The sequence below is a fragment of the Corvus brachyrhynchos genome, unplaced genomic scaffold, assembly GCF_000691975.1.
Source record: "Corvus brachyrhynchos isolate BGI_N302 unplaced genomic scaffold, ASM69197v1 scaffold26, whole genome shotgun sequence".
Classification (NCBI taxonomy): domain Eukaryota; kingdom Metazoa; phylum Chordata; class Aves; order Passeriformes; family Corvidae; genus Corvus; species Corvus brachyrhynchos.
This window is the reverse complement of record NW_008239324.1, coordinates 6,491,644-6,504,700: the sequence shown is the minus strand read 5'-3', so window position 1 is coordinate 6,504,700 and position 13,057 is coordinate 6,491,644. Positions and strand designations below refer to the sequence as shown.

At 39.3% G+C, this 13,057-nt stretch overlaps 1 protein-coding gene across 1 annotated transcript in view; it reads right to left on the bottom strand.

Moving 5' to 3' along the window:
• The window catches only part of CUNH16orf70 (chromosome unknown C16orf70 homolog), a 36,504-nt gene that overhangs the window by 21,173 nt on the left and 2,274 nt on the right, over positions 1-13,057 (bottom strand). The window contains exons 2-5 of the mRNA XM_008638765.2: positions 10,186-10,268; positions 5,712-5,795; positions 1,033-1,076; positions 663-742 (exon numbers count right to left, since the gene is read on the bottom strand). Of these exons, the coding sequence (XP_008636987.1) occupies positions 663-742; positions 1,033-1,076; positions 5,712-5,795; positions 10,186-10,268 (291 nt within the window). The remainder of the gene's footprint in view (positions 1-662; positions 743-1,032; positions 1,077-5,711; positions 5,796-10,185; positions 10,269-13,057) is intronic.

The window sequence follows — 13,057 nt, the reverse complement described above, 5'->3', positions numbered from 1 at the left end:
AAATACACTCTTCATTTTCACATATAAACAAGGAGCTTAAAGATAGTCTTTCTCCTGCTGCAGAGGTGGTGAACAGCTGAGTGGCTGTGCAAGAGTCAGCGTGGGTTCAGCCAGGTTAAACAAACTTATCCTGGTTCTGCTCATGCTGCACATAGACTGACTTCACACCTCCCCAGCTCAGATTTGATCCTGCCTAGCAGGGGTATAACCACGTTCACAGAGCATGGAGACTGAGCAAACAGCCCTGGGTGACTCTGCACAGAGATCAACTCAAATGTCTGTGCTCATGGGATACACAATGCCTAAGGATGCTTGAGAGCTGACCATGCTTAAGGATGTGTAACAACAACAGCATCAGCAACAAAGCTCACAGTTTTCTGGTACTGGCAGTTCAAAACAGATCATTACTGACATCTGAATACACCACTCTGTGCCAGTGACTCTCTGCCTCACCATTCCACTTTTAAAAGAGAGTCACAATTGAACTGACAGTACATTTTACATGATCTCCCAGCTATAAGAATATGACCATTCTGGAACACAGCTTCACATCCTATGACAACAGAACTGCCTACACATTGCTCTAGGCAGACATACTGGAAAGGTTTCCTAGAATGAAGTCTGTCAGGCTAGGTGTGCTTCTCAGAATTTTTTTGGCTTACCTCCTGGATGTGTTGCTCCAAATGACTGATCAATTTGTTCTATGGTTGGAGCAATTGCCTGAGAGTTAAAATGGACACCACTGAAAAAGAAAACAAAATTAATCTGCCTGAAGGAAACCAAACAGATGCTACAAACATTTACTAATGGCAATACCACATTTAAATTGTAAGTCTCCAAGACTGAAGAGTAAACTGGTAATTTAACTGAGTGCTATGTTCAAGAAAGAATGATTATGCACATTACTTTATAACAGCTATTTTTGATTTTTAAAAAGAATAATTGAAAAAATGAATTCAGGATTTAAAAAAAAAGGAATAAAACCAGCCACTCTAACCAAGAGTAAATCATGGGAGGTCTTAAATCACTTACCAATATTTTAACTTCACCTTAGTCAAGTCATAAACTTCAATCACCTGAAACACAGGAAACAGAAACATTGCCATAGTTCAGACATTTGCAAATCATTAGAGGCAAATCCTTGTCAAACGGCAAGAGTAGCTAGTGCTGTTTCCTCCCCTTCTTATAGAACTCTGTCAAGATAAACCTCAGTGTCAGAGATCAAACTTCAAAAACTGACTCAGCAACTGCACATCTGAAATAAGGACTGAACAACTCTGGGTTCAGGAGAGAACCCCCATATCCCATGTACATCAGCACTGCCTGCAAGAAGAAATATTTTCACTGACACATCAGTATTTTGATTTCTACAAAGTTTACTCTTAAATTCAAAGAAAAGCAATAGCAAGGATTAGCTAATTAGGGAATCCTCTGATGAATGTCAAACAATGGGCCATTCCTTGGGTTGCTCCTATTACCCTGAAGAATGCCTGTGCAAGGCACCAAGTTCTAACACTGACTGCACTGCTGTAACTTCCCAGCTCTTCTAAAGTAAAAGATGAACACAGCAAGACTTAGTAATGGTATTCAATTTCAATTATACATAAGGTATCTTGCAACCTCGCCAAGCATTAGAGAGGACAATCAGAAGAGCAGGCCACAAAGAATCAGGGCAAGCCATCATACCCAGTTCTGATAGCTACTAAATCTTGTAGACCTTACTGAATATTCCAAGGAGCCTTCCTCTCTGCAGAAAATATTAGATACGGATCCTTTGTTCTGAATACATCACTGCAAACATGCATCTGTGACTGATGTCATATGATTTTTATGACTGTCACTGGATTTTGAGGCTACACTGGGCTTTAAGCAGATGATTTTTGGCAAGTAGCCATGGACAAATGCAAGCTTCTTCCACCCTACATACATGTTCCAGTGTCAGCAGAAAAAGAAAATACGTACAGCTCACAACCACTCTAAAGAAAAGGTAAAACACAATTTTGTTTTGTAAAATCCTCCAACAAATCATTGGCAAATTCAGACAGGACTCACTCTTCAGTGAGAGAATAAAGCAGAACTTCCCAGGGAGCTTGCTACCAAGTGTGGCTTTAAAGCCTAAAAATATCACCAGCTGAGAAGGAAGTCTTGGTTTTGGGAGATGCCCAGCAAATAACCCTAAATAAAACAACTTGCAATGTTTAAACCACTACCTCTATATATATATTTAGAAAAAAAAGTCAACATTTAATTGCATTTCAGAATATAAGCAACAAGTAGGGCACAACAAACTAAAATTTGGCAGAACCAACATAAGAGAACAAATACATTTTTCTTCTTAATGAAATACACTTGGAATTATGCTTCTTGGAAAAACCTGGTTATCTAGTATTTTAAATCAAGTGCAGCTGACATGTCCAGATTTCCTTCACTGTTAAAGCCTATTAAAAAACAAAGGCTACTTTCATGAAAAGCTAGGACTGATTTTACTTTTTTTTTTTTAGTGATCTTGCACATCTTTTCCCTCCACAAAATTTTTCTGAAAATAGAGAGGACCAGCCCCACCCCAGATCTTGTTTTGCAGCCACTACTGAAGTGCACTGGGCACCCTCCTGAAGTTCTACTGAACAAACTGCACAGCAGAAGACAAAAGGATGAGCTGAACAACCAGGAGCAGTGCACAAGGAATTGCAGTGGCACAAATGTGGTTCCCCCCAAGAGAAACACCCTCACAGCAGCCAACAGGCACCAGTTTGCCAACAGTCCTGTTCCCATGATTCAGATCAACTCAGGTCAACATTTCTTTTTACCAACATCAGAGGAATTAACAAGTGCAACTTAGCAAAAATTAATGGCAAAGGATCTTGTAAGTCATGAGAGTCATAATGAAGAATAGGCTAGAGCACTAGAAAAAAATTTATTTTCTAAATCACAGCAGCTACGCTGACAAAAGGATCAGTGTGATTCTATGTGCAGAGAACATAAACTGAGAAGACCAAGGACTGTTCAGTGATGGGTTTACTACACAGACAGAAGACAGTTGCCCTAAATGAGGAACAGCTGATGTTTCCTAATATTCCCTGTTTTGATAATTACTACTAAGACTTATAAAAATGTTCAGATGTGTATTACCAGCAATAACAGACCAATGCTGTGAAACCCAACTCTTTCTCCACCTCAGAGGGAGCACACATGAGAGACCTTGATGCTAAAATTCCTTCCAGAACCTGGTCCTGGATCTACCAATTCACATTAGCAACACCTCCTGCAATGTTTTGGCTACTGAAGGCAAGTCTTTCCCCCTTCTTCCTGAAAAAAGGGAGGAAACTTCTTAGGAATATTGCTGAGTTTATTCCTGCACCAGCTTCCTTCGAACTGTCAAGACTTTCCATCTTAGTAGCCTGTACTTCAATCTCTTTCACAGCCAAATTTACTAGCAAGTGTGTTTTAAAAAAAACAACACACTAAGACAAGAAAGCCCGCCTGATTTTTCCAGTTTTGCGCTGCTGAGCAACACTGAAAACACAGAGTCACACCATCTTAAAAACAGGCATTACTTACTTTACAGCTACAGTATCCTTTAACAAGTCCTGTTGCTCACTTCTGAACTGATCCCATCGAATTTCTTCTAGAAAGCTTTCTGAACACTTTTACAAGTATAAGTTTTCATAGCACTGTATGCATTTACACAGCTTGACTATTCATATTTCAAACAAACAGAAGTGTCACTAGACCACGGAACCACAACATAACAGAAGAGATTGTTTTTCCTGTATTTTTTTATTTTTGAAACAAACCTAGAAACACACACCAGAAGAGTTTGGGGTTTCTATTCTTTCTTTTAAACTAGTTTTTAAACACATTATGGAGAAAGGTGAGAAAAGCTCTTGCTTAGTTCTTAGCACGCTGGGTGTGACAAAATCAGACCCTCAGAAACTGGAGGTGAAGAGACAAGGTATACACTACTTACAGCACCTCAAAAACACTGCAGGATTGCAACATTTCCCAAAGAAGTCAGTAAGGAAGCCATGTACTAGAAATGATTATGCCAGTTTTGAGTTCAGTCTCCTTCAGAATTACATACAGTTGGAAAGATTTCATACAGCTGACAAAGAATTTTCAAGATACTCTCTTAAAAATTGTAAATGCACATACACAGTCTGAATAAATAAATTCAAAAACATGTCAAAACCAAGAATACCATTATTACAGAATGACTTCATGAACAGAAACTACCATAAGGCAATTACAAACAGAAATCTGGGAAAAGAAGTCTTCAGTTGTCCCACAGCTGAGCTCAATTTGAACTGAAAATTTTCCTCAAAATGTGTATTTTTATAATTAATATTAAAAAATTTTAGAAAAATACAAGCATACCATGGTGTTACAGGCTATTCTTAGAGAAATAAGTACTTCCAACAACTAATCTGGGTTGCTATTCAACAATTTCATATGTATGAAGTACACAAAGAGCTTAAGTTTCAGCTGATAGCACATGCTACTCTCCTACGGTAATTTTGGGGATAAAGCAATGGCTGAACTCTGGAGACTGATATTTTTCTTCTGGTTTTATTTTAGATGTGAGTAAAGGGCAGAGGGCTCCACCTACCACTCTTCCAAACCCTGGAAGTATGGATGTGAGCACCATATTCCAGACTTAACTAAACGATAAGCATTCAATTTTTTTAGTATCACATTTAACTCCACACTTCCACTCTCAAGTGTTATGCAACACAGCAGTTAGAGCAGTTCACTCTCACCCAATTAGCCAATCAACACCTAACCACTTCTGTCACAGTGAAATTTACACCCACCAGGTGAGAACCAGTGACAACTGTTCAGCACAGCTGGTCTGGCTGAAAGGATCACCCTGAATAACTAAGAAGTTACACACAGATATTTTAAAGGCTTCAGTTAAGAGGTTTTCAAAATTTTGTACTCATGTAGTCATACTTCTACAGTCCCACAGCTGCCCATTTTGTATGAATAAAAAATACCACTTCCATTACAAGATACCTTGCAAGGATAAATGCCACGGGAAGGTAGTGACCAGCCTGCCTTTTATTTTGCATCTTAACTACACTAAGCATCCTTGAGAGATGGAGATCAACTCCTGGTCACCTAAAAGCATAAAAGCAGAATTGAAGACATCAATTGCAGGAACCAAAACTCATCCAGAACAAACTGAAATCAGTGCAGGAGGCAGCTGCTCACAAGATGCATGGACGTGGCTTTCTGGGGGGAATCACACACTCACAGCCACAAAAGTACTCTGCAAAGCTAACTTAAATGAAAACTATGAATAGGAGGGAGTTCAACTCCATAAATAAAATGGCAGCCCACATAAAGGAACAACCTGGGCATAAAACAACACTGTCTGGTTTCCATTAATGATGATCTGATTTCAAATCCAAGGCCTAGCTCTAGTAAGGGCCTCGTGCAGCTCCTGTGCACCTTGAGACAAGATGGGCAAGCGAGACCACACTGCACCATCACACTCCTGTGGCATTTGTACAGTCCCCAGAACAAAGGTAAGGTGTCTTACTTCCATAAACAAAGATTTAAATCCCACAGAAGAACTGCAGTTCAAAATCACAAGAGAGCACTTTATGTAAGACTAATTAAATGAGCCACATACTTATGCTCTGTTAAGTGTCAATACATCCCAGGGTTTTGGTTTGCAATGTCTGTTTGCAAGAGGGATGTTTTATTACCTTAAGTCTCTGATTGAAAGCATCAAACAGCAGTTTGATTCCATCCTGAGTCAGGTTAAGGATGAGGTCATGGCTAAGAGGTGACTGTAAAACAAAAAAAAGCTGTTAGGTTTTTAATTTCAAGACTTCTTTGTAAAGATAGGTATCACTGTAAAAGTATAAATTGGTTACTTTGGAAAAACAAAAGTGTCTCAGAAAACAATCATTTGTTCAATTAATAAGCATAACTAAAATATGTTTGGCCAAACCTCTCAACCACCTCTCAACCCCTTCAGTTTCCTTATGAAAAAAACCAGAAGTGCCTGTGTAATATCTGTGCCCTGCAAGAACTCCTACAAGGGTACTTTGTCCATTATTGTAAGTGGGGGAAAGAACAAAAAAACAAAACCAAAAAACTCGAAACAATGTAACTCCCAATTCCATTAAAAACAAACAAACCAACCAGAAACCAACGAAACCCCACCCCGAAAATTAACACTCCCAGTTTAGCATCAGAGACATCATCTAGGGACAGCCTCTGTTGCATTCTTGGTGCACAAAAATACCAAGTCTCACATCAGAACCAGGCATGTGCTTGACAAAAAGATGGCTTTCCACTTCAAAACTCAAACTGTCACAGTCTTTTTCAGGCCTCAAAAGGAAGGCTTCAGACTCTTATGTTGTGAATTTAGGTTTCCTTAGTTACTGTGAATCATAACAACTAAAGGCTTAATTTGCAGTCTGCTGGAGTCAATAGGAGACATTCCACTGGCTTTCCTGGTGTCTGCATAGGCTCTGCGCCCTCTCAGTCTGCTGGGTCACTGGGGAAGCTGCTCTCTGCTCAACCAGTGCAATTCACACAGACACAGTCACTTGGCCCCAGTTCAGCTTTTTGATCATGTACCATCTAAAGCACATTTGCTTCAAAATGCTCTATCCCCCACAGCTGTCTCCTCAGAGGAGAAAAAAGGTTGAATGGCAGGCAGGCAGCAAGATTCATGGCCTAGAACTGCACCAGGCAGTTTCCTAGCAAAAGACAGAATAGGGATGGACAACTGGGGCAAAAAAAGGCTTCTGAAGTGGGCAGCCACACCATACAAGCCCTTTCATCAATTAAGCATAAGCCACCTTACTTTGCTCTACTGGGAGAAGCTCTGGGGTTTGACTGTCAGAAGTCCAATTCTCACCCTCAATTTTCTCACATCAGCACTGTCTTCTAGCCTTGACACTTTCTGAGCATTTTCACGTGCATGTCCCACCCCTTCCCAAACCATATACTGAAGTAATCAGATCCTAGACTTCACAACACTAGGTGAAAACAAGCCATGGGGCTTTCCATTCCCTGTGATGCAGATTTCCTGTTCCTCTGGATCACTGCAGTAGCTTTTCCTGAAGCTGGTTCAGTTTGAGCTCATCTTTCCTGAACACCAGTGATCTAGTGGGTAAACTGTCTCCTAAATGAAACTTTCACAACATTTCACACAGTGGCATCAATACCTCACTCTTGCTGACAAATTTTATGGTTCTGTATAGAACTGAAGCAGCACTGCAACAGAACTATAAGCTTGAGATAAAAAGATCTAATGTTGATCCTGACAGTCTTTTTCTAATCCCTTATAAATCTCATTTAGAAAGGCTACAGATAGAGCAAAAAAAACTTGTAATCTTGCATTCAAACACACCAGCAGAGCTGTTCTGCTATGGGATATGCTCTGCATTTCACTGGTTTCTAAACAAAGTTTTCATGAGGTTATTCCAAAATTAATGAGAGCATTACAAGTACTTTTGAGTGGGTGGAAAAAAACCCCCAAACATCTGAGGAAAAGCCTGATAATTAGTACAGCAAATAACTTCTGGTTTATGCTAGCTTATTTTCTAATACATGGAAAGATTCAAGGGCACAAATTTAGTTCATGTGACTTTTAATACACAAAATAGAACCTCAAGTATGAAAGATGATGCCAAGAAGCAACAGGAGAGTTCTTCCTGAAGGAAGCACCACAGATGTGCAGTTATATTGCTAATCTACATAAAGATGCAGGAAAAACTGTTATCACTGAACAATCCCATCAACCAAAATCCAGAGGAAGAAGCTTAGGAAAACAAAGGCAATTAGTATCCCACTTAAACTGACCAAAAAGGAGTTAAAATTCTTTTATTCACAGAAAAGGATTCATCAAGCTTTTTTTGGCACAATTTAGGCATCCCATTTATGTCAAGTTAAAGAGAGCACCGTGGGCAGATCTAATTGCATTTAATTGCCATATAAATTTTTGGAAGGAAATACTCACTGCTGGAGTTCCAGGATCAGAAATTCAGTGCTTTAGACGCAACAGCTTTAAATAACATTTGATCACTGTGCTCAAAGGCATTCTTTTACAAGGCAAAGAGGAAAAACATGAAGGCTGTTCAGGTACAGTTTAGCTAGATAGAAGTTGTGCATGGCAAAGTAAATTTTAAAGCTTTGAATCTTCTAAGAGCTGAGTTCTTTGTGCTCAGCTGCTAATGAAATGCATGGCACTCTGCATGAGGGTGAGGACAGAGCCAGACAGTCAAATGCAGGCCCTGAGTGGTGTGTGAAAAAGAATATCAGGCACTGAATTGCAATAATATACAGAAAAAAAATATAACCAGTAGAACTATTCCAGAAAGTTGAGAACTACTATTTTGTTACACTATGCAGATGCTAAAACATCTTTATATTTATTACATTTTTGTGCTAGTTTGAAAACAAACCAGTGAGAGGCACTAAGTCAGAAATAACAATTTAATGGAAATTAAAGAAAAGGGGGAAAAAAAAAGGTAAAAGAAAACACTGTCAAACTGACAGAGTCAAGGTACAACCTGACACCCTGTTAGGCAGGGTGGTGGTAGCAGTCTGGTAGAAATGGTGGCTGCAGTCTTCTGAAAGCAGTGATCCTGTAGTAAAACAGTCTGCTCTTCCTCAGGAAGTCCAATGGTGGCTGTGTAGCTCCTGTCCTCTGGAAATCCAGTGGGAAGCCGGTGTCTCTGGTGTTCAGCCTCAGATTATATCCACGATGGGATGCTTGGTTCCTCCCTCTGGGTGGAGCATCTCACAATGGGGTAACGAGTCATGAGGCAAAGTGTTGATTAGGCTCATTAACAGAAGATAGTCCGGAGGGAGTTATCTCTGAGTCAGGCGGCAGGACAATGATGGGCAATTAACAGAAAGATAGTCTGGGGGGAGGAGGCAAGGAAACACTGCCCCACCTGATTTCAACGGCTGATGGGGATGGTAATAGAATACACTGCAACCCAGGACAATTTTGGGAAAACAAAAAACCCAAACCACTAAACCTGTCTTTGGCAGACAGAAGTTCAGTGTACACAGTCAAGAACAATGTAACTTCCCAAGAGGTGTAAGAAACCACCTCTGCTTGCTAGCACCGAACCATTAATCCTTCCATAATTGTACAATCTGACTGGAACAGGAATCTCATCATTTATCTAAACAACCCTAGAAATAATTCAAATGCACTGTGGTGCACTAAAAACCTCCAAAGAATACAAAAACAAGGAATATGTTCACTGCCAGACGGATGCTCCCATGCATTAATCACAAGGAGCCAGATTTGCAATTCATAAAACCCATAAATCCACATAAAGTGAAACAAAAAAAAGGATAATTCATTTAATAACATGAAATATGTATCCAGCACTGAACACCAGAGTCAAGGTTGTTCTTAGCCATTCAGTATTCACTGCAAATGCACAAGGCCTGAATCCTTGTTTTGATACAAACTGACATTGTACAGACTACGCCTTTTTCCTGAAGGAGAGAGCTGTAATTTGCAACATATGAATATCATCCTCTTATTAACATGCATTGCACATAAAACATCTGGAAAGTCACAATCCTCCTTCGTCCTACCTCCCCTTACATTTCCATCAGAATAACACATTTTACTTGATCTAGCAGAAGGGTTTTGCTTCTAGTCCCCTTCTTGATGGAAGTCAAACATCAGGAACATGATGCTGCTTTATGAAGAATTATTAAAACATCTACAGCTGGTTTAAATCACTGCATCTACTTTCTGCAGACAATATTGCAGATGCAGAGAAAAGGTATGGAAGGTTTTTCATGGGATTCATCACCACTGGACCAAACACAAAAGCAGAAAGTAATGAGTGATTCAGTTCTTTAAACTGCAGCAACACTTCAAAATTATGAAGTAAATAGACTAGAATTAAACTGTCCAGCTAATTACATAACATTTCACTTCTTAAAGGAAAAACTATGCCACTCCTCCACTGCATTTACAAAACTGACAGCTGTTAAATCACTGCACTGCTATGCTGAGGATTATTACATCTGACATGAAATTTATAAAAGCTACATCTCTGATGTGGTGGCAATAATTTGGTGTAATTCAATTTCAAATAGCCCTGCAATTCATACAATACGTACATTAGCACAAAGCATGTCTTAATTCACCATGAGGTGCACTTCCTGCCCAGCCAATGCACTACTCACCTGCTCACTGTAGAGAACCTGGACATTTTTGATAATGCGACAGTGTTTCTGAAGAATTGCTACAGCCTGAGCCAACGTCATTCCTGGAAATAAAAACAGGTGCATTTCTTCAGTGCAGAGAGCAGCTAACGGAGATTTTTAACAGCAAGGTTACACATGAGGTAACCAAACCACCATCAGCAAACACTGAGTTACAACAGAAAGGTATGTGGTCAACAAACAAGCCGACTTAACTCATGGTATCAGCACAGACCTGGTGTTTGGAAACAGAACAGTCATTGCTTGTCTACCAGTTGTTAGGCACAGATGAAAAAAGTATCTCTAGACACAAAATTAAACAGCAAAGTTCAGGCAGAAAAAGCAAAGAGCTTGCCAGAGCCTGGGCACAAAATTTTCTGCTTTTTGGGGTCTACAATCCAATAACTGATAACACAGCCCATATCAAACTCCACTAGAGCTGGCTAGAGCACTCCTCTACACATTCAATAGGCTCCTGAAATACTTTTTATGGCACACACTTTTATTAACCTTGATAAAGTACTGGGTATCCATACCAGACAGATACAAATAATAACATAGAGCAATGATTCTCCTTAGACCTAACAGGCCACATTAACTGCTGATATGGCTGTATTTATGTCAAGGAAGAAATTTTATCTTCTCAGTTTACAGACAAGATATACATACTAAAAAATTTGGTTCAATTGAGGCAAAACACTTACAGCCATTCAGCCTCTCATACAATTTCAAGGGCTTTTTTTTTCTTTCCTCAATGTATATCTTATCTTTACAACTATAAATTTTTGAAAGCAGAATGGAACAGCTGATTCTGCAGAAAAAATAGCACCACACCATCCCATCATTTATCACACTAAAAACCTTCGTTGCCTTTCCAAGTGAAACGTGATCACATTCCTGGATTCAAAGCACGCATTTACAAAGCAGGGTTATGAGCTCATAATTGTGAAGTTTTATTTTCATACTAATTGCTGCAAGTCAATTTAGATCAGTTATCTGACACTTTATTTCCATTCCTTGCCCTGTCCTTTTCTATTTCTAGTTTTTAAATGTTAAGAAAGTTGCCTTGATTAGGGAAAATTTACCTCTACACTTTTAATACATTCAAAACTTTTACTTACTAGCTACACCTCTCAAACTCAGACAGTATGTCATGTTTCAAAGCACCTTTTAGACATTATCTACAGTATCAAAGTGAGAAAACTCTCTCCCTTTCCATTTATAACTATTTATAACATACACATCTAGCTCACCATGGGTACTGCTTTAAAGTAATACTACCATAACACTAAAAAAAACCCCAAAAACATCATTCTCTTTGTCGTGTCCATATAGTGCAGCTTTGCTGAAATGATGAAATTAAGTTTTGGTGATGTACAGATTAGAACTACAATGATTCAATTTGCAAATACCATATACAAGTGTCTGCAAAACTGGTTTTCACCTCATCCCACAATCTTGGGGACAATTTGGTTTGCAGCTAGAAATTATACATCAGTAGATGATATTAAGTCAAAAAGAAGAATTATTATTTTAATAACAGTAATGAAATTAAAATGCAGAGCCACATAATAAAGCAGCACTGTTTCCTATTATCTAGGAAGTAGCAGTTGCCTTGTAGTCCAGGCAGCTGAGTTTGAAGATGACAGTTATTATGTATTAATATTTTCAAAATGGAACAGAAACATAAATGGCAGCAAGGAGCTATGATCAAAGATGCTGCTGTAAAAATTCCACATTTCTTAACCTAGTAAAAGGTATGAATCCAGAAAAAGAAGTAAGGTTGACTGAAGAGTATAAAACCCATGTCGTCAGTCAGCATTCATGAAAGACTTGCAGAGCTAAGACCATGAGCTCATTTAAAAAATAAACCAGTGGCACAGGCTGAAGCCCAGCCAGCACAGCTGACAGGGTCCATACTGACGGTGCCAGCAGCCCATGAGGATTCAGTAAAAAAGCACCTGGTTCAAGTAGTGCAGAAACACCGAGTTCAGGCTGTAGTTCGATGCAAACTGATGCAATCTCGAGCTGGTAAGTGTGCAAACAGATGGCTCATGTGACTCTCTTACTCACAGCTTTCTCAGGCTGCAAGCAAATGGACATGGACTGACTTGGTCCAGTTTTCAGCAACTGAGAATCAAGCAGATTTGGCCATGCAGCTGCTTAGCAAAGCTACAGCGAGCAACTCAAATTCTCCAAGAACAGTTTACAGGACCCAAAATGTGTTGAACAGCCAGTATCCTCCCTTTGCCTCCATTTGCAGAAAGTCAAAGGAGGAATAAAAAAATTGATTCTTTTTCTTCAGTCTTCTCACACACAACATCCCCTTTTTCCTCAACATTCGTCAGCCTTTGCAGTCAAAGAGGAAAACAAAGAATTCTTTTTCCTTTGCTCATCAGTCAGGGGGAATGGGGAAGCAAACATGGTTTCCAGCACATCAGACAGTCAACCAAACTGAGCCATGGCAGTAATGCCCACAAAGACCAGTGCTAGGGCTCTTCTATCACAGATCTTTCCCTTTTCTAAATGCTGGATTGATACAAGCGGCACAAGACAGTTAGTTCTCTCACATACACTGGTCAGGAACATCATGGCTTGAAGCATCAGCCTATGCTAAGACTGTGTGTCTTGAAGGGATGAGGGTAGAGCAGTGAATAAAGATTAAGAGAAAAATACAAGAAAAATCTAAGATGAATCATAACGCATTAAATAAAGATAAGTGAAACTCAGTAGGAAAAGAAAGTATAAAGTGCCAGAGAAATGCAAGTGTGCCTTAGAAATTATACATCTCAAGCACTAACAATACAGCTATAGGCACTACAGAACAAGTATTTAATTGTTCTCCTTTAAAACA